The sequence below is a fragment of the Diadema antillarum genome, unplaced genomic scaffold, assembly GCF_040938485.1.
Source record: "Diadema antillarum isolate AM-2024a unplaced genomic scaffold, OU_Dant_1.0 scf00000076, whole genome shotgun sequence".
NCBI lineage: Eukaryota > Metazoa > Echinodermata > Echinoidea > Diadematoida > Diadematidae > Diadema > Diadema antillarum.
This window is the reverse complement of record NW_027270965.1, coordinates 439,545-466,019: the sequence shown is the minus strand read 5'-3', so window position 1 is coordinate 466,019 and position 26,475 is coordinate 439,545. Positions and strand designations below refer to the sequence as shown.

The 26,475-nt window shown below is 38.6% G+C and overlaps 1 protein-coding gene across 1 annotated transcript; it reads left to right on the top strand.

Annotated features, from left to right (window-relative positions):
• Window positions 1-26,475, top strand: LOC139717543 (uncharacterized). The gene is made up of 3 exons (XM_071629052.1): window positions 1-168; window positions 23,756-23,815; window positions 24,673-26,475. The coding sequence occupies exons 1-3, from the start codon at window positions 120-122 to the stop codon at window positions 25,035-25,037; spliced, it is 474 nt and encodes a 157-aa protein (XP_071485153.1). The 5' UTR covers window positions 1-119; the 3' UTR covers window positions 25,038-26,475.

The window sequence follows — 26,475 nt, the reverse complement described above, 5'->3', positions numbered from 1 at the left end:
AACACAACTAACACGACGGAGATGTGAATGTGCCTGACGATTGATGATTCCTGCTTGTGTCTCGTTGTGAATTGAGACTACCTTTCTATTTGCAAGGAATTTCTGCAAAATCTACCAGAATGTGCTCTCAAGTCATATCATGTGTTTTGTGTGTGCTGCTTATAATTGGTGAGTAACCATCATTATTCGTTAACGTCAAGTTTCAGTGCTGATAGTTCGACTTCGCCGAGGCGAGCAATGCAATGGCTGGTCTCGTTTAATCTGCAGCTATCCAGAGCTAGAGAAACAGACGCCCTTAACTCCGGCGTACACACCGCTTGATATACCGTACTGGACGATCGCCAGTCTGTGTTCGATGAAATGTAGAGATCGATCAGCTTCTATGCTGTTGTAAATCAGTTGTATGTGCGATGTACCTGTATGAAAAGGTTCCTGCTGTGAGGTCTAACTTTACTGTGCATAAAAATATGTGTTTTGCATTATCAGTTATCAGCACAAAAATGAATTAAATTCCACTTTCGAGACTTGATATCGTGATGAGAGTACTACACTTGTACCTGTAGTAGTCTCTCACTGTGTTGAAAGAGTCTAGGTGCCTACTTTAAATTTACTCAAGTCAGATCCTTGACCAAAAGATCGGTCTGTATCTGGTCGTCTGGGAAGTGCTCCACGGAGACTGCGTCTGGCTTCACGGATCCCCTCCATGTCTACAGAGGAGAGCGATAACGTCAAAAAATAAAAGACTCCTCCGGACAGATGGATCTTTCTGTCTAGTCAGATCCATGCAATTGCCAATATATTCTAATTGATCAGTTGATGCAGCTCACATGCGAAGCTGCATGGGTATAGTCAAGACTACGAGTTGTAAGTTTAAATACTAGTAGTTTACAACTTCAAGTGTGATTCATAATGTGAATTGTGATGCATTTTTGTATGACTCTAGTAGGCCATTAAGACTAAAGTCTGACTAGCTAGGCTTATTTCAAGTTTTTCATTTTTGTACTCCCCATAATTAACATAAGAAGAAAGTATGTATAATCACAGGAGTCAACCATGGCATGGATACAATATCCATTTATGAATTATATTTAGGGTGAGAAAGCTGATAAAACCGGGTACCTCCTACTGCTACCGGTACTGGATCTCTATCAGAGTCCAAAGGTTGGGGGGGGGGGGGGGGGGGGGGGGGGACGAGAATATTGGTTTGTTTGTTTGTTTTTTCTTTTGCCCCTAAAGTAATCATCATTGATAAAACAAGTGAAGAAGGGATGTGATGTAAAGATACTATGTTCCAAGCACAAAAGAAAGCTACAAATGTAAGCTAAATTGGACCAAATTTAAAGAAGGTGGTTAAGGGGTTGCAAATCAGATGTCCATTGTAGTGTCTTCTTATTCTAGGAGATCATGCAAATGTTGTCTTGGATGCTGGGAGTAAAATGAGTGCATTTTATGGCATTGATGTGAGTCCACCGACTCGGTTACAACAAGAATTGGTAAATGCAAAGCACTTTGAACACCATAACATGATGTTAAATTTGAAAAATCTCATGATTTGTTTGCCATACATGGCCTCTACTAGTCTAGGAAAACAATACATGTAAATGCATCATAAGCAAGCAGCCTATGGGACAGCCTAGATTGACATATACTGGATTATATAGTATAGGCCCTAAAGCAAAACAGAGCTGTTGCCAGGAAACCATAGTTTTTGCAGTTGGTAATCCACATGGTCTTTTTTTTCCACTGAGCAACAACAGCCCACTGAAAACTGTTTGTACTGTACATGTATTTTAGAATTTTTGTCCCCGCCGAACGAGTTCGAGCAGGGGACTATGAAACGGGCTCCGTACGTGTGTGTGTCCGTGTGTCCGTCCGTGTGTCCGTCCGTCCGTCCGTCCGTCCGTCCGTGTGTCCGTGTGTCCGTGTGTGCGTCCGTGTGTGATCAAAATCTTCAATTTGCTACTTCTCTGTCATTTATGAGCCAATTTTGATTCTGTTTGCTTTATATGATAGCACTACATGGGAGCTTTGAAACTTCTACACAGAATTTCAGTCGTGACCTTTGACCTTGACCTTTGACCTATATTGTACATTTTGCTACAAAATGCTACTCCTTCGCCATTTCTAACCCGATTTCGATTCCGTTTGCTTTATGTGATGGCACTAGGTGAGGGCTTCAAAACTTCTACACAGAATTTTGACCTTTGACTTCTTTGACCTTTGACCTTGATTTTTTGACCTATATTGTACATTTTGCTACAAAATGCTACTCCTTCGCCATTTCTAACCCGATTTCGATTCCGTTTGCTTTATGTGATGGCACTAGGTGAGGGCTTCAAAACTTCTACACAGAATTTTGACCTTTGACTTCTTTGACCTTTGACCTTGATTTTTGACCTATATTGTACATTTTGCTACGAAATGCTACTCCTTCGCCATTTTTAACCCGATTTCGATTCCATTTGCTTTATGTGATGGCACTAGTTGAGGGCTTCAAAACTTCTACACAGAATTTTGACCTTTGTCTTCTTTGACCTTTGACCTTGATTTTTGACCTATATTGTGCATTTTGCTACAGAATGCTACTCCTGCGCCATTTCTAACCCGATTTCGATTCCGTTTGCTTTATGTGATAGCACTAGGTGAGGGCTTCAAAACTCCTACACAGAATTTTGACCTTTGTCTTCTTTGACCTCTGACCTTGATTTTTGACCTATATTGTACATTGGCTACAAAATGCTACTCCTTCGCCATTTCTAACCCAATTTCGATTCCATTTGCTTTATGTGATGGCACTAGGTGAGGGCTTCAAAACTTCTACACAGAATTTTGACCTTTGACTTCTTTGACCTTTGACCTTGATTTTTTACCTATATTGCACATTTTGTTACAAAATGCTACTTCCGGCGGGGACATATGTTACGCACCGCGTAATTTCTACTTTTCCTTGTATTAGTTGCATTGCCCTTAATCCCAACAACATTTTAAATTTGGTGCTACCTATCTGTGAACCATCAATCATAATCCTTATAGATGATAAAATGTTACCAATTTGTGAAACTAGGTCTCAAGTGTAACAACTGTCTTTTTTGTTCATAGTGGTATCAATCTTTGATCTACAGATTGTACAATGTACTTTTGAAAATTCTGATCAAGTCACCAATCATTCTGTGGTACATACTCCAGCCTGCTAGAAATTTTCCTAGATTTGACTTATGAACCATGTGTCAAGGTGCTACATGTTGATGGTTAATGGGTTTTAGATAGAGTAGGGTACCCATGTCAACATTCTCTATTTGTTTTGAGTGATTAATTTCTTATCTTGAACTTTAAAGGACAAGTTCACCTTCATAAACATAAGGATTGAGAAAATGCAACAATATTAGTAGAACACATCAGTGAAAGTTTGAGGAAAATTGGACAATCGATGCAAAAGTTATGAATTTTTTAAATTTTTGTGTTGGAACCGCTGGATGATGAGACTACTACAGCTTGTGAGTCTATGCGTACAACAGTATAAAGAAAATGTAAAAGACAATTCAACATATTTTCACTTTTTTCGCATAATAAAAGAGCACTTGACTTGCCTCTTTCTTAAGGCAGGGGGAATAATATTACCCATAACATGTGTCGGTAACAAGTCAGGGGAATGTGTACTTTTTTCAAAAGATGGAATTTTGTGAAATTCTCTTTATATTTTCCTTATATTGTTGTATGCATGTGACATCTAAGTTATTCATACACTGCAGTAGTCTTCTCATCCAGTGGGTACTGCACAAAAACTTCAAAAATTCATAACTTTTGAACGGATTGTCTGATTTTCCTCAAACTTTCAATGATGTGTTCTACTAATATTGCTACATTCTCTCAATCCTTATGTTTATGAAGGTGAACTTGTCCTTTAAAGTGATTTGAAATACTGGTATTTTTGTAATTGGTACAGCATCTTTTTTTTCACTTTACTGTGAATTCAATATGCTCTTACTTACAAATATTTAGAATTCTCAGAGAGGGGAGAGAGTGTCGGAGATGCCCACATAATTTTTTACATCCTTTTTTTTTTCTACATGATAATTTCTTTGTAATTGTGCCAAGAGATTGTGGGAAACCAATAGCATTGTGAATGCATTCATTCAAACTGCAACATTGATTATGGACCTGCACACATGACCAGTTTGTGTCAAATGTGTATTGTACTTCACTCCCTTTTAGTTTGTGGAGACTCAAAATGAAAACAGACATGTATAGGGAATTATACTTTCAGATTGACAGATGATGTTGAATCAGAAAGAGTGAATTCAAAGCCTGCCATTTCAAAACTGCATTTTAATCTTCACTAAACTCAAAGATCTGCATTTGACCATGGAGCTACAGTGTGCATAAGATTGATTGTTGATGATTGATCATTGAATCTTGCCAATTTGATAATTTAGGACAAGATTATCATTTTGCAAATTCTATGATTCCTCCAGGAGTGGATGGGTTAAGGTAGAGTTTTGAAGACGAATGGTGGTGGTGGGGGAGGGGGGGGGGGAGGGTTCAAGGGAACAAAGCCTTGTAAGTTGTGAGGAGAGAGCTAAACAAAGAATCCTGAGTTGGATTGATCGCCGGCTTGTCATCATCTTGAACAGCTGCTGGCAAGGCTAACAGACAAGTGCACATCATCTGTTCAGTTTTGAATTGCAGGCTTTTCATTCCATAGTTTGTAAGAATTTGATTCTAAACTGTCTGCATCTGCATGGTTGTAACACTTCGAAGGGGAATGATTTTTGCCAACTGAAGTAGGGCAAGGAAACCCTGTTGATATCAAAAGTTCTCGCATGCACTGGCCATGGAAAAAGGCAACAACTAAAGACTGATAATAGTGAAAATCCCTGATTCATCAGTGAATGATAGAGTTGTAGTTTCTTCCCAGAAATTAAAAACAATTTAATGTTGCCAATGTTTTAAGTGCCAGTTGTCCTAACACTGTGTAATATGTACGCACCTCCCGGCAAAACAAAACAAGACAAAGCAAAAAACAAAACAGAAACAAAACAAGAAACCAAATAACAAACAAACAAACAAAAACAAATGCAAAAACAAAATCAAAAACAAAATCAAAAACAAAACAAATAACAAACAAGAACAAAAACAAAAACCTGAAACAAACAAAGCAAGTGCATTGACATGTGTCTCTAGATGACAGTCATTACAAGTGTGCATATTATACATTGTAGGTGTATCAGTGTCTACAGATGTACAATGTATATTGTACACATGATGTACAATGTACAATTTGTATGATCAATGTCCACTACACTGTATGTCTGTGTCTGCTTTGCTTTTTATGCTCATCAATGTTTGGATGAGTGAGTACGACAAGAAGAAGGTTTAGGCAACAAAGTCGCTTCTTATCTATAATGCAATAGAAAGTACATCAACTCCGCTGTTTACAAGGAGCTTCTCCTTGTGTGTCATTTGCAGCCTTGTGCCTGCAAAGGATGACTCAAGCTTTTCATATTTTCTTCACGTGTTCCCTTCTTGAGCCGATGCTTAAGTACAGAATATATTTAGCTCAAGGATGGCAAAATCTGTCTTTTGCTTCCCCAAGTTTTTGTGTCATTGAAGCGAATAACTTTCCACTGCTTACGTCACCGTTCAAGATTCTAGCCGTAGACGGTCTGTGCGAAGTAAATATTTGATTACCTCCCAGCATTCCAGTCTTGAAGAGAGGTTGGCACACATCTGTGTACAAATACATGTCAGGATTTGTTTGGGAATGTATTGCGTATAATGACTGAATTTGGTACTGTGTGCATAGTGATGATTTACCTCTTTTAACAAGGCTCTCTCGATGTATAATGGCTATAACGGGCGAGAGAGGCAAGCCCAGCCGAGTACGACAGCACGAGGGCCTTTTGAGATCTGCTTCACACATTATTATTCATGATCACAAGAACCCTACTGAATAATCATATTAACAGGTTCAAGTCGACCATTGGAATGGCGCGCTGCCGACATCCTTCTTCTTGGTGTTCTGGCCTGTTTAACATGCATCACTGACCACCCGTGGCGGCCAGGTGGCTTGCATAGTTTTCAATACCGTATTCAGTTTGGGCATGGGCAGACAGACACGCAGTTCAAACTGGCCAATTTCTGCTCCTAAAATCGGGGAGCAAAAATCGGTAATGGGCAAGTCCAAGATAAGGTCCCCTCAGAAGGCAAAATTTCATCTTTGCTCAATATTGACGTATTTGGTATCATTTTGAAGCTTATGAGTTGAGATTTGATTTCCATGGAGGAAAAAATGATATTATGTAAATTTATGCAAATTTCAAGGGCTTCATTTGCATAAATGTAAAACACTGCGTTACGTATGGGACATTTATAAAGATTCATATCTATTCAAAGGAAAGCAAATGATATTTGATTAATATGTGGACATACGAAGTTCATCAAATAGTTTAACTTGGTAAGAAAATTTAGGGACTATGCAAATGATTATGCAAATTAGCTCGTGTCCTATCATGAGATGTCCCATATGTAACAAAATGAGGTCATTTTTTTAGGTTTTTTGTGAAATTGCTAAGGTTATTTGAATGCCCTTTTGGAAAGTTCTAATTTATTGTTTAGGGAAATTAAATACCATAGAAAAAAGAAAAAACAGTTAAAGAAATATTTTTTATCAGGCATTGAAATAATGTTACGTATGGGACAAATGCGTTATGTATGGGACATCCTCATATATATTGCATGTGAATGCATGTAGCTACAGTAGCTGGGAAGGTCTCTCAGTACACAAAAGGTCAATCATCCTGAAGAAAGCATCCCAACTTTGTAGCTACTTTTTGAGTTATAGACACTTGAAACAATACATATTGTACTTGACTGAACAATTTTCAGAAAGGGGGAGGGGAAGATGGCAAAATACACAATGAAAATCAGCATTAAAGGGACGGTATAGTTTTTGTAGAAATAGGGATTCAGTTTTCAACATTTTATGAGATGACTGGAAACCAATAATATGAATTACTAAAGAGCATACAATTCTAAGACTAGAGGAATTCAAAGTTAATTTGATGGAGATCCAATTTGAAATGGTTGTGATATCAAAAAAAAAAAATAAAAGTATTTTTTTTTATTGCAAGTGATACACAAATTCTCCTTATTCAGTTTTCAGTAGTAGCCACAACAAAATTCATGGGTATACATACTGAGGTGTGCTTCAAATCAATGACCTGACTGCTAGACAGACATCATACATTGTACATCTACCTGTACTCGATTACTGGAATTCCATGCAGCAGGTATTGCTTATCTATTAGAATTAATATTTCTTGTGTCAAGTTGTTTTTTATTTAAACTAAATGGCAAACTGCCCTTCATCAATGGAAGTAAACACTTTAAACTATGCATTTTTTTAGTGGTACATGTAACTATCCTGATAGAAATAGGGCATACATACTCGGGTTGGTCATAAAAAATATAGAACATGATTGAATATGATTATGATGGTATATATTTGGGGGATATTGTTCCCTTGACAATCTGGATCAGTATTTGAGTAATTTCAACTGATTCCACCTCATGCAAAAATTTGTTTATGGGTATTTTGCAAAATTATTTTGCAAAATACCCGTAAACATGGTTCTCACACACTAAGCGAATGGGGTACAAAGGGCATGCATACTCAGGTTGGTCATAAAAATATAAAAATATTCATTGAATATGACTATGATGGTGAATATTTGGGGAATATTGTTTCCTTGACAATCTGGATCAGTATTTGAGTAGTTGCAATTGATTTTACTTCAATAATTATGCAAAATACCCATAAACATAGTTCTCCACACACTAAATGAATGGGGGACAAAGTGTCCCATACGTAACTGTCCCATACATAACACGTCATGTCTGTCTTTAATTAGAACCTGTAATTAGAGCTTTTTGCCTATTGACATGAAACTTACCTGTGATAATCTTGAATGTTGTGACTTTCATCACAGTGAGTTACAAGTTGTAGAATGAAATACTTTCAGAGAGTTTTGAGGTTGAAAAAAATGTTCAAAAAAACAAAATTTTTCTGGTCCCATACGTAACGGCACATATCTCTTCTAGAATATGATTGTGAAGGTCATTTTTCTCCATTTTTTACATGATTATACTTCTCCTAGATATCAATCACCATGATAGAGTTCAATAATATTATGATCAAAGGCCATTAACACTATTTTTCAGGTCATAAAAGTCTCTGAATGTCCTATACGTAACGTGCGTGTTATCTTGGACTTGCCCTAATTCAAAGGGCTTACATAAGGATGCGAATCATGATGTGTTCGCCCCCATTCACTCACCACTGTACAGCAAGAGGGCCTTTGATAGCAAAAGGCTATTTATCACGCATCACAGCTACAATTGTACCCCTTTGACCCTTCATTCTTAACCCATCCTTCTTCATTTTAAATCATCATGAATTCTTGTAGGATCAGCTTTATCCATTTGTAGATAACCTGATGTTGAAACTTGCTGTAATGAACATGGAGAGTTTGGGATTCAGTAAATTACTGTATGCACAAAGATGAGGGACACATTTACAAACAAATGCTCCTGGAAAATTTGAAAATCCTAGTTTGTTTTTTTTTTACTTTTTCACATTATAAACATTGAATCACTGAGCATTATTATGAGTTTTGTGGGAATGATGAGAATTACTGTACATAGTTTCATGGATGTTTCATATTTGTTGTGTTTCATTTGGAATTAAAATCAGAGAAAGATAATGAATACAATGTATAATATACACCTACCAAAGAGATTGATGGGTGCTCCTCAGATAGAAAAATGTCTCTAGTTCAGAGGTGGTGTGGAAGCATTCATGAGCTGAATCAATCAACCTTGTGTTAGCAAGGACCTGTGTCTATACTGATTCATGACAAAGCCAGCTCTATAACGTACATTGTAAAAGTACAGAATGTATGAAGTCCATTGCCCTTGCTTTCATAAGTACAGGTGTACAGGAAATCATACAGTCAGGGAAAAACTCAGCAAGAGCCTTGAGTCTCTATAGCCTGACCATGAAGGCAATATCATGGTTACATGTGATATGCAGCCCTCTGATTTGATTACATGCCGTGATTTACTCTTGGCTGCAAACTGAGATTGTTGTTAAAGGTTGTGATAACCTGCTTTGTACTAGGTATATATTACAAATGTCAAACTACTTGTATAAGAGCTAGATTGTAGAAATAGCATCTGATCTTGAGACCTACATCAATTTTTTTATAAAATGACAGCTCACAAAATTGTTTACACTATTAATTGTTAATAGAATCTGTCATCATGTATTCATCCAAGTGCCGGGAGGGGGGGGGGGGGGGGGGGGGGGGATAATCAGAAGGAAATTTAGTTATTTGTTATCATAATAATAATGATGGTAATTATGTTGATGAAACTACACCTGTAGTACTTCCAACAATGAAAATAGTGATAGACTTAATGTTATAGTGATGATCGTATGATAAAAAATTTTACAAAGACAAAAAAAAAGAGAAAGATAGTAACAATATTCGTGTTTGTAGTATGGTCTCATTTATCAAGAGTAACCTCTTCAGATAAGTGTTATAAATGTTTAAAGGGATGGTACAGTCTTGGTGGAGATGAGAATTGGGCTCTTAACTTTTTGCAAGATACCAAGAAAACACTGATGATGTAGTACAGAACATACCATTTTAAGAGGAATTCAAAGTTTATTTGATGAAAATCGGGTTTGGAATGATTGAAACATCCAAAAACATTTTGAAGTAAAACAAAGCGATCGTAATAAAGTGTAGGTCCCACACTTTATTAGAATCACTCTTTATTGGATATCTCAGCCATTTCAAAACCAATTTTCATCAAATAAACATTGAATTCCTCACAGAAATACATGCTTTTTCGTATTTCATAAAGAGGTTTTTCATTATCTCACCAAAAAAAAATGTTAAAAACCTGAAATTAGGTCTCAACCAAAACTATACGGTCCCTTTAACCCTTTGAGGACGGACTGATTTTGCTATAACACGCATTTCCCATAGACATTTCAGCCCAAGTATTCTCAGGACTTATCCTCAAAGGGTTAATACTGTTCTACCAGAGGGCCCTGCCAGTATCATTACCCCAGCATTGCCAGGTACCCATTTATACATCTGAGGCAAGGGGTACTGTACATGGTGGCCAAAACATTTTGTCGAAGGATGAATTCACCACACATGCATGTAGACTGTATGATTTGAACCCCATACCGTCTGTTTACAAAGCCAGAGCAGGATCTGCTGTACTGTGCTCCTAATACATACATTGCAACAAGTGATGATCTCAACTACCCATTTTTTATGGATGGTCAGCACAATCCATGCCCACTAACCAATGCTTCTAATGCTCATAGTATATAATCTTGGGGAAGGGGGGGGGGGGGGGGGGGGAGGGGGAATACAAACGAAGATGTGTTACTTATTTAGACCAGGCGTCCACTAGGGCGCGGACAAGACGCGGACAAGACCCAGAATGCAAATTTGGTATTCCGCACTCCTTCGGCAACCTGTCCGCACGTTCCTGAACGTGTCCGCTCACTGTCCTAAACATGTCCGGGCGTTTCCGCACCTTCGGGAGAGAGAAAAATTTCCGCGTCCAAATTTTGATCGAGACCAAAATTTGGACGCGGAAATGAACTTCCTGACACCTTCGGCGACTTGTCCTGACGATGTCCTGAGGATGTCCCGCTTGTCCGGAACCCTTCCGCTCCTTCCGCACACGCTCCGGAAAGAATCCCGCGGTGTAGGGAAGCTTCGCGAATGAAAGCGGAAGACACCAGGAATGATTTAGGACAGCGCGGAGCCGATGCGGATCTATATATGCAAGTGTCCGGAACCGATGCGGAAATTTTGTGATCCAGACACGAAAATGTCGACACTTTCCGCGAGCGTCATGCCAATGAAACGCAAAATGAGCAAGAAGGGAGGCGAGGCCCCCATGCAAATATCCCCATCACAGGCACACCTTTCGTCTAGTGATGAAGATCAGGTAAATCTAAGGAATTTCCGGTCCCAGAAGGCAAAGAAGAAGGTAGTAGAGACTGTGCCAAAAGCAACCAGAAAGAAGTGAAATCAGCCCCCTAACTTCCTAGTAAGTTTATGTTGATTTGATCTTTTCAGAAATTATTTTTAATCTGAGTGACTTTTCTGGTTCCTATTACTTACTATCACATTTTCCTTTATGTTGTTTTCGTATTTTATTTGCAAACAAACTAGGTTGTCCCATGTGACAGCCCAGCAGCTGAAAAATCACAGAAGTAGGTGGAAGTATACACTCAGAAAAAAAGCATAGAATTTTTGGCTAAATGTTAATGTATTATATGAATATGAACAAGTTGTTATTCATACGTGAATGCTTTCTAATGATACAACATTTTAGAACAAAAGACAAATTCATCACATTAAAAAGCATGAATTCAATTGCAAAGATATACCTGTGGTCTCATTACAATGTAATATCTTTGAAGCCCAAAATAACAATGAAAGCTAAAGATGATGGAGGAAAATGAAGAATTTTCTGTCAATTCAAAATCCAAGTGAAATGAGAGAAAAAGCAATAAATTATGAACTCGAAAAAGTGTTAAATTTCTCTTTCTTTTTTTTTCCTTTTTTTGCTGAGTGTATATATTTAAGTACACATTAAGCATCACAAATCATTTCAGAAATATTCTTTACCTGAATGATTTTCGTAGATGTTATTACCTAATAATTTTATCTTCTCTTTTTGTTTTAGTTGGAAATAAAATCGATTGTCCAATTTGACAGCCCAGCTGAACCCCCCCCCCCCCAAAAAAAAGAAGGAAATCAGACAAAGTATCAGACAAAACATGTATACAATACTTCACGATGGATAAAGCACAGGTCTAAAAAAGGGAATAAAGAATACATATACTCTGTAAAAAAAAATTCGAGTGAAAATATTCACTCTTGAAGGAGTGAATACAAGAAAAGAGTGAATTTAGAGTGAAATTGGAGTGAATTTCGAGTGAAAATGTTCATTTTCACTCATTTTCACTTTATCTCCTTCACTTTCTCTTCCTTCCGCGCCAATAGCACTCTGCAGAGTGGATTTGGCGCTATATAAATCATATCAATTATTATTATTATTATTATTATTTAAGAGTGACCTCAGGGATCACTCGAAGATTTTGGAGTGATCCCTGACAACAAGAAGCATCAATGACGGCTAGCAGTCAAATGAGGAAAAGTCAAAGTCAGCGCCAAATTTATACCTTTCCATTTTCCTGGTATTGTCCGCAGTTTGTCCGCATGCCTAACTTGTGTTGTCCGGAAGGCATCCTGATTGTCCGCGTTCATTCCTGGTGTAATCCTAGATGTTTCCGCGCTGCCCGGCTACGATTAGCATATTCCGAGGTATTTCGCTCTCTTCCGGAGTGATTCCTAGGAATGTCCGCAGTCAGTCTGCGGACAGTCCGCGGACAGTCCGCGGACAGTCCTAGGAATGTCCCAGGACAAGCCGATTCACAAAGTTATTCCGCGTCTGTCGCGGACAGGATGCCGAAATGACACAATTTTCTTCCGCAACCCTTCCGGGGCTTGTCCGCGCCCAAGTGGACGTCCGCCCTTACAAATTGTAGCCAGAAAACATTGACATTTTTGTCTGCGCAGGGAAATGACTTGGGCTGCCTGACTTCGATCGCAAGACAAGATATTGATCAGACCCAGAACAAGGATAAAACATAGAGAGGCTTCTGTGAACCGTCAGCCGACACGAATGTGCAGGAATATACATTTCCTGGGGTGGAAGTCTAATGATTTGGGGGGGGGGGGGGGGGGGGGCTTCGTGTCGGACATCGTAATGAGATTACATTTCGGCTCCGTAAGTTGAGCAAGGCACCTGATGGCTGAAGCGAAAAGCTTGTGGGGGCTTTTTGGAAAATTAAACCCCCTGTATCATTCCGGCAACAAAGTACAAAAATGTAAATGAACTATCAAAGTTCTTAAGGCAGTTTATTTTGTTTTGTTTTGTTTTTGTTTTGTTTGTTTGTTTTTTTGGGGGTTGATTGTTTATGCAATAATGGTAGTGTGGTATTTCATACGAAATACACATCGTTACAGAATTCACTCTGGAGCAGCCTTTAGTTTAAAAAAAAGCAAAATCAAAAACATTTAAACCTTTGTGAAATTTGTGAAATTGATTATTATTGCAACCTCTTTGGAGGAAATCTTGATTCAAAGAAAGACATGCAGCATCAAAACCGCAGAAATATGATTTCTTGGACAAGATGGGCTACAAGGTATGTGTAAGCTGTAAAGGTGGCGGTACAATTTTAATAGCAAACATCATTTGTGCTTTAAACATGTTTGGAATCATCGTGTATTATTTGAGAAGATACGTAATGCACCGAACCAGTCAATTCATGATTTGTGTATTTTATGCTTTGAGATTTTGTTTTTGGCCATTTTCATTCTCTTTCAATGTATTTGTCTGCTAATGTTTCATACTTTGTTTGTTTTCTTTTGTTTTTCCTCTGAGATATTTTATTAGAAAGTATTAATGAACCTTAGGTGCTACATTACAAAAAGTCTACACGCAAACGGTAACAAACAGATAATGAGCTATGACGTAGATCCGTCATTTGCATACCACCTATCAGAGTGCGTTGAGCGTTAAAGAATAGTACATATTCATGATGCAATCACGCGCCGCAAATGCTACGTTGAGCTAATGTATTAATGAAATCTAAATAGTAATAAAGACGCGCGCACCTATTGTCACGTCACAAATTTGCATACGCGCTACGTCACGATCACTAAGCTGATGCGACCTCGTAAGGCCAATGACCTTAGCCAATCAGCGTAGCATATAAAGTGAGAAGCACGCAGGGACGTGCAATTGCTTTTTCAGTGTATGAACATATTGGTGGGTTATTCACTCGAGGCTAGACTAACATGGTTTATGAATATTGAAAAGGTACCGATGGCGAAGCTTGAAATCTAGATTTCCATAAAAACCAGGTGCATTTAAGCAAAAAGACATATTCTGGGAGGTATGAGTTCGTAAAGTCGAGAGTCCGTGTAAATGTCCTGTACCTGATTTTGAGCTCTGCGCGGTGCATTTAAAAACGCTTGTTTCTTATGGAGGATGTCACCGCACTTTTTGTAATGATCACAGTTGCAATTCATTGACCTACCACCAGTAGGACAGCTTGATTACTTGGGTATAAATCATACTGGATCTGAATTGCACCATATTTCTGAATGTCCTCTTTCATTGGATATGAATCAAAACCTGATGTGCGAAGTTACAGCTGTTGTCACTTGCAATGAAATTTCCTTTTCCCTTTTCTCTTTGCATAAAAACAGGTAAATGTATGCACTATAATGCATTCAGCTGTTTTTCACTGTGGAGTCACGCTACTCATGTACTATGAAGACACTATCTTTAGTAGACAGCAGCACACAGAGAATAGGGGAATATTTTGCAATGTTCAAGGAAAATTTCTATGAATAATGGCATCCAAGAAATCTCGGGAAATCTCTACAGGTGTATCATTGTAAACAGAAATTAAATCAAGATTTGATGTCACACAGAAACTTCTGTATGGGCTTGAATTCCCCCCACAGTTTCAGCAACATCGTCTTTCACAAAATACCAAAGGCCAAACTTTAATGTGTTATAATCTATTCATTTTTAGGGGATGGGGGCAGAGATTTTTTTATTTGCAAAAACAGAAAAGCCAAACTGGGATAGCAGCACAGGTTGTGAGCGTTATTTCCACGTCAATTCCAGCGAGCGAGAGTGAGTGATGAGGTGTGCTCAATCCAATGATTAATCACACTCATCCCACACAATTGCGCCATACACCCATATACGTGGCGGTGGCAATGTCGTTCCTGATATCACTATGGGGGGGGGGGGGGATGGTGTTAAAAGGGATTGGTCCACATATTCTATCACCATTTTGAAAGGACTTGGGTGTGTGTACATGTATGTTGGTAAAAAGGGGTGGGGGAGGGAGAAAGGATGGGGGCCTAGAAAGAGTGAAATGTGTTGGAATCAGGAAGTGCTGTGTGTGGAAGAGGTGGACACGTCCCATTCGTAGCCATGCTGTGTATGTGCTCTACCTTGTACTTTACATTACACCGTAGGACTCCATTGCTGACTGCAAGCCAGGTTTACTCTGTGCACACACCTTGTATAAATGTGCCATGTCTGCAACAAAATAGGATTATTGGGGGAGGAAGTAATGGGTATTTAGAAAAAAAAAAAAGAGTAGATGAGATTATGCTGGCATTTGGCTGTTGCATATCATGCAACTCTGTGCGGTTTTTGTTTTCTTTTAGTTTGTTAACCCATTGAGGACGAGTCCCGAGTATACTCCTGCAAGTATCTATGGGAAATGAGTGTTGTAGCAAAATCAACCCGTCCTCAATGGGTTTAACTCTTTTTTTTGGGGGGGGGGGGGAGGGGAGGATATGCAGGCTCTCACTGGACTCAAGAGACATAAAATGAAATGTGTCCATATGTTTTAGGACATTGAAATTATTCTCCACACTAATGGGGACAGTGACAAAAGGGGACATTAAAGAAATAGGGCCTATACATCACCATGCACTGAGAGGCTCTAGTTGAAATTATAGATTCTGAGGTGACATGCAGGGCACAATTTTCTTGAGCCTACTAGAAATGAGTGATTATCCCTGCCACCTCAGAAGCCATAATTTCAACTATAGATGTAGATCCTATGAGAGTGTGGTATACAGTTGAACCTCTCGTATCCGGACAAGTCGGGACCGGGGCTCATCCGGATGAAAGGGATTTGGCCGGATACGGGAGACTCAATGCTTTATACATGTACATATACATACACATGTACTGATGTAGCCCATTGTAGTACCACATGTAGTAATGTGTATACCGCAACCTTTTCATTGTTACACTCAGTAACAGACCCCAAAATAGAGGTTCGTGTTTGCAAGAATGAAATCATTTTCTTTTATAAATTCTTGGGATGATTTACCTAAATAATTATTAAGAAATGTATCAAGTATATGTAATTCATGTGTGTTTGTGTAGGAGTTCTCAAGGAGTTGGGAATCCCCCTTCCTCCCGTAATTCTTAAAAAAAGATAAAAAATCACGGCGAGATTGCGTCCGGATAATAGAGAGATCCGGATTAAAAGGGAGGCCGGATAATAGAGGTTCCACTGTACTTTAATATGCTGAGTCTGCATAATAAGGTATTGTGAAAACAAGATAGCCAAAAGAGCTGTAAAGCAAAATAGATATTTTTGTTGTTGTTATTGATGTAAACAAGTAGGGTAAGGCTGTCATTATTTAAAAGCCTTTTAAAGGGAGAGACCATTATAATTAGTAAAAGTAAATTTTGCTTTTGGAACTTGGAATGAAATCACACACACAGAATGTTAGAAGTTTCATGAAAATCATAGCTCTGTTCAGTAACAATGTTATGGAATGATTTCTGCATTAAATAATGAAATTAGTCACCACTACACCACTATGTCACCACTACAAGCAAATTTGATGAGGTACAGAACTGTTTTATAGGATCACAGCTCTGCTATATCTTTGGCAAACAGAAATAACTTCTTTTGCCTCATAATTTGGCAACTGCGACCCCATGACCCTTCTAAAACATTGAAGACAATTATAAGATGCAATTTAAGCTGCTATAGACTTGCATAGAACATCAAAATGTACTTTTACATTCAAGTTTGGCATTGTGAACCATTTTTTGTCACAAAACTGTTCTCTCACGTGAGAGCATAATGAAATGTCCTATCTCTTGATTGTGTTTGTCCTGTTGCAAACTGTAATGTGCAATACTAACTATTATGCCTAAATTCAGTCAGATTTACATATAATATGTACAAAATTTGTAGCAAGACAATAAAGGGTTTATAGGGAAAGTCCCCTATTTCGTGTCACACACACTGATTCAGACCGTCCTTACTTCATTTGCTCGATTTTGCACCAATTGATGAAAATCTGTTGATTCCCTGTGACATACATGTTCCCTGGTATTTCATTGCTTTCATTCATTCATTCATAATCTAGCACAGCTAGTGAACAACCCCTTTAATGCCATGCCAACATGCCCACTTCAGCAAATTCTTGACAGATAATTTGAACCTCATGTGACTGCTTGAATGCAGTCGGTCATCTGATTATGTTAGCTCCATTTGCCATGGACTTGAAGTTTTTGTGTTGTTTTTTCTTTCTTTGTTTCTTGAGTTAAACGTTTCGTCAGTACTCTATCCAAGGTAATAATGACATGTTTCATCATATCATCAAAGACAGTTCCTCATCCACAGACAATACAAACATGCTTTTGTGTGCTTCAAGTGCTGAATGACATAGAAAGCTCCATAGCATTGTACACACTGTGTAAAATCCATGGTGCAAAAAGGGTTTCAGAAGAGGAGTGCCTATTGTGTAAGTTCTCTTTGATTTTAATACAGTATTTGTGCTTTACTTTAAGAAGTCATTGAATTCATTCAGCAGCAACAAAAAAAATATTCAAAAACCAAACCTCATATGGTGTATAACTAGTTTTTTTTTCATAGCCTTTTGCTTTTTATTTGGAAACCTGAATACGTGTTTATAGACTTTCAATGTTTGAAGAAACACCATATTCTTATTTAAAATTTAAAGTAAAAACCTGATTTTACATGGAATTGTACAACTGACATGAAACTGGAATGGTTCTACACTAATGTGTGTATACTGCTCTTTCCTGCTCTACATGCAGTGGATGCCGTGACTGCCACACTGTACTATGCAGAGTAGGCTTATCTTTATTGGATATGAACCAATTGAGATCCACTTTATATTACCAGTTTCTATGGTGTGCGGCTTCAGTTTATTCCTCCTCCGCGGGTAGAGCAAGGCCATGCAGAGTGTGTAACACGTGTGCATGTACTCCATGATGCCTCTTGCAGTCCGTTGAGGACGACGGCAATTTGTGAAGCCGTACAGAGCCATTTGCCAAGTCTCCCCCCCCCCCCCCTCCCAACTCCCCTGCACACTATCTTAATGAACCTGGGCAAGCCATAAAAATTATTGCCTATCATGAAAGTGCATCACATGTCATTTAGCTATGTGGTCTTTGGTAATGCTCATATAGATCTGCATAATAGCACTCTCTCTCTCTTTCTTTGTCACCGCCTATTGCTCTGCCCCCACTCTCTCTCTCTTTTTCTCTCTCTTTCTCACTTTTTTTTTCTCTCTGCTTTCCTAAGCCCCTGCCTTTTTCCTGCAAAGTATTCAGGAGTGAAACCATGCATCACATTATTTTTATTGATGTGTTCTTGATTAGCCTTGTATTGCTGCACCAGTGCACTACCATGGAAAGGGTGTCTACACACCCAGTGCAAGAAATCATGGCTTACTTCTTTTCTTTACTCTTTCTTTTCTTTTGTCCTCTCCTTCTTTGACTTCAGCTCAGGGACATTATCTTTCATTTTCCTTTCCTTCCTCTTCAACTTAGTTTCATCTTTTCCTCGTTTTCTCCTTTCTATTCTCTTTTTTATTCTTCTCCTTCTTTTTCTTGGTCAGATTCTCTCTCTTTCTATCTCTCTCTCTCTGTAACTTTAGACACAAAAGTACATGTTTCACACAATTTTCAGGATTTCCTGCCAGTTTCATCACCTAAGATGCATTTCTTTTGTGGAGTATCATTGCAGCGATTGATACGTCATTTTTTTTTTTTCAAATCTAGTTCAGGTATGTAGTTTGCTACTTAATGGCACAAATGTTCTGGTCATACAAGTGCCCCAGATTAATGCGAGGCGATAATTCCACTCTACACAGGAGGAAGGTGATAGAAATCTGCCACACACAATGAGCCCGTGTTTGTTTTTGTTCGTTACAGTATCCAAAATCAATTTCCCTCACAGGGCTCTCTGTCTCCGTCTGTGTCTACGCCTCATTTCGGGGGATGGTGATATTAAAGGCACTGTCAGCTGAGTGCTCTCGAATTGAAAGGAATTGATAAAAACCCTAGAGACACTTGGACTCTTGTCACGACTAAAGGCAGTCTGACCCTCAGTCGCAGACATTCTATGTTAATCAAGGATGCTGGTCGTTGTCCAAAGTTTTCATGTGATTTCTATATGTCCATTTACCCACACCCCAAAATGATGGTTTTTGATTGTCAATTTTTTGCAGAGAACTTGAAATGATTCTACTATGTGAACACACACACACACACACACACACACACACACACACACACACACACACACACATACACACACACACCAAATCACTGCAATGCAAAAATATGTCTATTTCGATTTTTCTTTTGAAACCCTCGAAATAATTGTCATCATACACTGTGTGTTGATGGCACACAATAAAATTGAAATCTTTTCTTGCAAATCCCATGATTCAACTTCCTGCAATAGGTCTGCAGTAAGGATGACTGGGGTCATGGTCCAGTCACTATAGGCATGCACAGTTGAGAGTATTCAAATTATTTCGCTCACAGGGGTGAGAGGTTTCTTGGCTATGTGTGAATGACAATGCATTATAAAATCATTTTTTGTATCCCAGTCCTAAAACTGATTACTCTTGTGTATGAATGGGCAGTGTGTGCAAGTATCAGTTAGATTCTACAATGCATGTCCTTTAAAGGGGATGGCTAGTAACCGATCAGTGGGAATCAGTGGCCCATGCTGAGGGATGATTGTTCCAATCCTTGTGGGATTTATTTAAGAGTACAGTATATATCTACTGTTGTGTGAAAATTATTTGCTTCAGAACGGTCTCATATTCAAGTAATGTGCAGATTAATGCCCCGTCACTGACCAGGGACGCTTACCTGGAAACATTAAACTGCACATTACTTGAATATGAGACCATTTTGAAGCAAATAATTTTCACACAAGAATAGATATATAGTGTACTCTTAAATGAATCCCACAAGGATTGGAACAATCATCCTCCAGCATTCCACTGATTCACACTGGTCAGTTACTAGCCATCCCCTTTAAAGTACCCCTTTGGCAACTGTTGACAGATGGTAAGCAGAGCTTGAGACAGAAGCAAACAAATAACCCATCACACTTACTTTCTATCCAACATTTCACTATCTCTGTCTTTTCTTCTTCTTCTTCTTTTCTTTCTTGGGGTGGGGGGGGGGGGGGGGGACGGGGTCAGCAGAGAGGCCAAGTTTCTCAACTGGGTGGGAGGTAGGGATTAACTTTGTGAACGAAGCGAGTGAGAAGGGAAGGGTATGGGAGGGACATTCCCTCCCATACCCTCCCCCCCACCCCCCTCCAGTAGGGAGCTTTTAGGGATTAAAAGTTGTGCAGTTTGATGCATACATGATTTTATTTTCATAATTCTCATTTGTTTGTAATAGAAGATGGTTCTGAAAAAAAAAAATTTCCAGCATTTTCCACAAATTCTGGACAATGGTGAATGGTAAAGGAGAATGTATGACTGACATTTAAACTTAGTATGTTCCCTAGATGACACAATTTTTGGTCCTGAAGACATCATTTTCATTATTTTTTTGCATCAAATTCTGGACAATGGTGAATGATAAAAGAGAATGTATGACTGACATCTTCATAAAACTTAGTATGGTCCGTAGATGACACAATTTTTTAGAGACATCTACCAGTATGGATTATTCATTTAGAATTGTAGCCCTGATATGTAAGATTAGTATTAAGAGAATAAAGAAAAAAAAATGTTTTATTTTCAGTTCAGCATTAGCAGGCCTAAAAACCTTGTACCATCCGATGTTTATATTAATGTACATGCGATGCTTTTTGTTTGTGTTTTTCCTTGGAGGCGTGAAAAAAAATTATTGCTGTGCCAGTGAGCGTTAGATGAAATGGCTTGTTTGGGCGTGATACTTGTGCTGTAGGCTTGAGTCTTGCTAAAGCATGGTTAGTCTGGGATGGTGTGGCAGAGGGAAAAGCACACCATAGTGTTAAATTGTATTAATGTAATGCTGTGTTTCATGACTATGAATGTCATGGGTAAATTTGGAAATGGGACATTAAAGGCATATAAATACCATGCTTTACTCTTCATGGTGTCATATCATTCTATATTTTTTGATTGTGTCAGAGACTTCATTATTATTTCTCTCTATCGCATCTATGCACGCTTCTATAGTTCATCACCAATCAACAGAGTGGACAGGCTCTGAATTTTTGAAGATTTTGAGCTATCCATATGAGAAGCTGCTGGTGATGCATCATTCTGTATCAGGCTACTTAACTTGCATAGGGAGCTCGTGTGGCTTGATTGTGCGGTGTCGCCATTTATTAGGAATATTATACCCCTCTCTCATGCTTTTTTGCCACTCAAAGAGATTCCCCTTCCACTCCAGGCACTGTCATGTTGCTAGAATCTTCCTGGAGTCAAGAAGAAAATGCATGCAAGAGCCATTAAAGATGGTAGTGAATGAAGTGTTGTATTTGTTTAACATTGCATGGGAAGTAAGCTACGTAATGCAGAAGTTCAAGCATTGTTTGTACTGTTTTGATTGCTGTAACACATTGTATGCTGCTAAAGCAGCTGGAAGTGCGTAAAATTGTATCTGGATGATCGTAAACTTTCTTCTTTAATTCTGACACAGGGTATTTTAGGCAGTTTCCTCCAACCAGCAGTACAGTGTATTTATCAAAGTTTACATTACAATGACAAGTGTGACCTGTTTCAATTGTTGTTTTCTTTTGGGTATATCTTACTATTCCTCACAAAATGTTTATCAAATGGATGAGAATATAATTATCTTATGTATGATATAGATACTGTAAAACGAGGAATGTTCGCGTGCATTTTAATTTCGCGAATTTTGCAAGCGTCAAGATTCGCAAAATCAAAATGCACGCAAAATTTCTTGTCTACACTAAAAGCATTGAACGCCAGTGGCAATTCGCGAAAATTTCATGCCACGAAACAGGCCGTCAGCTCCAATTTGCGAAAATTTTGTGCCGCGAATATACATCTGTATCATGTTTTACAGTATTGTGTATATTCTTCATTTTGTTGTAGGATGGAAGTATTCTAAAATGACATACAGTATTCATCGCATAATCGGGCATCTGATAATCGGGATCCTCGCTTAAATGATATACGCTTCCCAGAAACATTTCCAACGCACGTTATTTTCACTGGATAATCGGGCGGGGACCTCTGATAAACGGGACAATTTTTCTTCAAGCGATCTTTGATTTTGTTAATATTTTACACAAAAAATCTACCAAAATACCACAACAATATTTCAAAGATTCCGTATCAGTTGTCGTTTACAACAAACTTACAAAGCAAGCTTCGGATTGGTGTGTTTTGACCTCCGTCCATCCAGTACATGTACATGCATAGCCACGAAGCGCCGTGTATAAGTATCCATGCCATTGCAAAGCACGTGCCTTCGCGAACATTCTTCTCCCCTACATAAGCAAAGCCATGTGCTCGCTTGCAATTCCTACTCGACTCACATCCAATAAAAAACATGCCTCGCTCATACAGCCCAGGCTGTGTGCGTTGTTTAATCTCAGTCATACACACTGAGGGCAAAGTCCATTGTTATCGCGCGCCTTCGTATCTTGTTATCTATTGTCTTTGGTTTCAACTTTCAATACAGCTGTACACTGTGATCTGTGTGTACGTCACAATCTTCCTCAGTTGTGACTGGGCAAAAGTTACATGATTGAAATGAGGGCCATAAACAGTTACGTATTCAGTGAAATGGGGGAGAGAGTGGGAGGGAGAGCGTGAAAGATGAGAAGGGTTCAATGTGTGCGAATACGTAATGTTTTATGAATCTAGACTATGAGCTGACATTGATTACGTGTACACGCGTGTTTGACAGAAGAATCGAACCCAGTTGCGATTACTCGACATCATTGCGAGAATGCAGGGAGAGCTGGAGGGTCGCGCCGAGGGCCTAGGGTAGCGTGTTGTGTATTCATGTACATGTACAGTACGTCAGTATGCGTGTGTGTGTGTGTGTGTGTGTGTGTGTGTGCACTACATGTACATGTCGTATGCCGTTAGTGTGTGGTGAGTACTCATCGCGAAATCGGGCACCTCGCTTAAAGGGGCCGTGTTTGCTACTCCCAACCTGTCCCGATTATGCGATGAATACTGTACCAAGCATTCTCTGTGTTGCAAAACATGCCTTTTACCTTACAGGAATTCACCTCTTGTTTATCAAAGTAAAAAAAAAGAAAAAGATAATGATCTGTTTATCTCTGCAGTGGTCATCTTGATGTGTTAATGGTGGACATTGAAAAGTACATGGAATGTCCATCAAGATATCATGTTTACTTGACACTGTGTTCTCATGTTTGTAACAAATCTACGTTTTTGCCAGTCAATTTGTTGATTATGTTATGATAAATTTGGAATATTGGTCTGTTTCTGTCAAACACACATTGAAACATTCTCACACTACGATAACACACAAAATATGCCTGGTACACCCCCACGCTGATAGTTTCATTTCACTTTGGAACCCCATCATGAAGCAGACTTTATTAATTAGTTCTACGAACAAAACCCTATTTTGCAGGCCCCAACCATGTACTTCTTTTGTTGTTGTTGTTGTTTTTTTTGTTGCCTGATAGAGTGAAAAACCTAATATAACAAGGTAACTGTCATGGTTATAGTTTCTTGTATTACAAGATTCCCATGCTAATGTACACCGTTACAGCTTCATTATCTTCATATTTGTGTGGTTATTTTTGTAGGTGTGTGTGCAGCCCAATCAACAAGCCCAACAGAAGTTGCAACTGAATTGATGACCACAGGTATTACTCAATTTCTCTCATTCTGTTCCTCTTGCTGTTTCATTTTTTAATGCAACATTTTGCATGCCTTTTAGGGCCGTATTCCATGAAAAAGTTGCTATGGTAACAAATCTTGCTGCAACACTTGCTTCCTTGGCAATTATCATCATTTGATGGTATTAAAAAAGAATCTTGCTTCCTGATTGGCTGTTGCTACAAGAAGTTGTTATCATGCTAGAAAAAAATTGCTATCACAACATCTTTCATGATAGGAGACCATGTATCCCTGATGTTTTGCCTGTTCACAAGCTGTTTTTGAAAGCTTGCTTCCCCCTTTCCCTTCCTTTCTTGCCCTTCTGTCTTTTCTCCCCCTTTCTCCCATTCTCTTTCTGTAAAAGTGGAAATTTTTCTGCATTTCACACAATAAGAAACTAGCAAAAAAGACCAATAACAAAACACTCTAATATTTTTGCTTGCATGTCATGCTATTTTTTGTTTTGAGTCCATGGAAGAAAAAACTTACAAAATTCATCTACCCAGCTGAGTGCAAAAGTTTACTTGCACAAAAATTTGCACTTTGTACCAATATTCCATTTTGCCCAAGTAGATGATATCATACTATCTGTTTGAAGATGTCCCATAGAAGACTTTTCTGCACCCCAGTTTGGTGCATTTTTTTCACATATATTCCAACCTCCAATACCTTCTTTTACTTTATAGGAGAAACATGTTAAAAACTGCTCTATCAGTGGGCACATAGAAACATAATTCAAATGGTATTTGGAAGAACGATTCTCCACGTCGCACTGCCGTATTTCTAGATGCAGTGATGCTTATTGTGCAGGTTTCTCAAGAACTGTTTCTTTTATTGTCTACAGAATTGCCTTCTGAGACTAAAACTGAGCCAAATGTGGGGACAACGGCTGGGGCGACGCAGACGTCTGCAGCCACAAACGAGCCGACTTCACTGACTAATGAGAATGCGACGACAGCCCAGACAAATCCTGCCACGGCGGCGCCCACAGAAGCCCCAGCCACGGAGAAGCAAATGACCACGAAAGCAAAGACACAAAGCCCAGTGGTTGGGACTACAGCCAAGACTCCAGCGGGTTCCGGCGGGTCAAAGTTCAGCGCCGGCAGTTTCTTTGGTGGAATTGTCCTAGCGGTGGCTGTTATTGGAATCGCATTTTGCGGTTTCAAATTTTACCAGTCCAGACAAGACAAAAACTACCAGACGCTATAAGGGAATACAAACTAATTGATTATGTTTTATTGTTTTTTGTTTTATGTTTTTGTTCCACTTGAGATTCAGTGTGCATTTTGTATCTGGCTGGTTTTGTGTGATTCAAGATTTGGGAGAAGTGTTGATTTTAGTACAAGAGAAGAAACCATGATCTTCCACAGGCCTTTTTTGTCCATCTCCGTGTTCCCTTGTGTTGGTCTATTAAATCACAGTGAAGGAAAGAAAAAGACCTGGACCCTGTTCCACAAAAGTTCAGATCAAACCTAAGTGAGAAAATCAAACATAAGTCTGTGAATACTCATTTCTAATTGGCTGATACCTATTGAATTTATGTCTGATTTTCTGACTTATATTTGATTGCATCTTTTTTAAAATGCAGCAGGGCCCTGGTCAACAAATGATTTGAAACGAATGCCAACAAATGATTTTAGACGAATGCAAACAAAAAGCAAAAAACAAAACAACCAAACAATACATTGCAAGCATATTTTAGATATTGTATGTAACAAGTGAAAAGACCAACAACTTTGCTCATTGGTATTTCCTGAAAATGGTTGAACGACCCAACTGAACAGGAAAAAACAAACAAACAAACATTAACAACACCTGTTTTCTCACCATGTCTGGTAATATTTCATTGTGGGATGCTTTCATACATTTGGTTTGACACTTGGTATTTCCACCATTGGTAAGTGTTTCCTTAATCTGTATGAAGCAAATATGAAATGTGTCCATGTCATTTTTCCATGTACCAGTCCATGTTTATGGGAGTGAAGGCAGATGCACTTTTATGATAGAAATTTTTACTTTGTCAAAATAAACAGGAGACCAAACCAACATGTGGATCTTTTAAATATTGGACATGTGGTATGACGCTTGCGGGCAACTTTAGGTTGTGGTGGAGATGTGTGTATCTAACAGGCTATGCCTTGTGATTCACATTTCTTCACATTTTTAGCAGGGTGTATAAGAGGACATGGCTTTGTAGGTGGTTTATAATTGGAATAGAGACAGATAGTGTTAAGTAATGTTGTACAATACTAGAAACTGTTATGAAACAGTTTCACAACCCTATAAAAGGTGCACAATGCAACCTCATACTTAAGACTAATGAGAGCTTTCAATTTGTTCATCAATAGAGAGATTTGCTTTTTATCCTATTCCTATACAACATTCACACTGAAAGTAGGAGCTGAGAATATTCATAAACTTCAATGACAGTCAAATTGTATGAAAGCAGATTTGTGTGGTTCATGCATCTATGTTAGATTTTGAAGATATCTGAGAGTGGAAATTGTATTTCTGTGACTATGTGTGGTGGCTCAGAATCCGAGCAGGTGTCGTGTAAGGTCAACAAAGCAGACTGTGTATGCCAAGTTTGCATACATTGTGCAGATGTATATGTTTATATTAATATGTCTCTTTATATGTTTCTCTC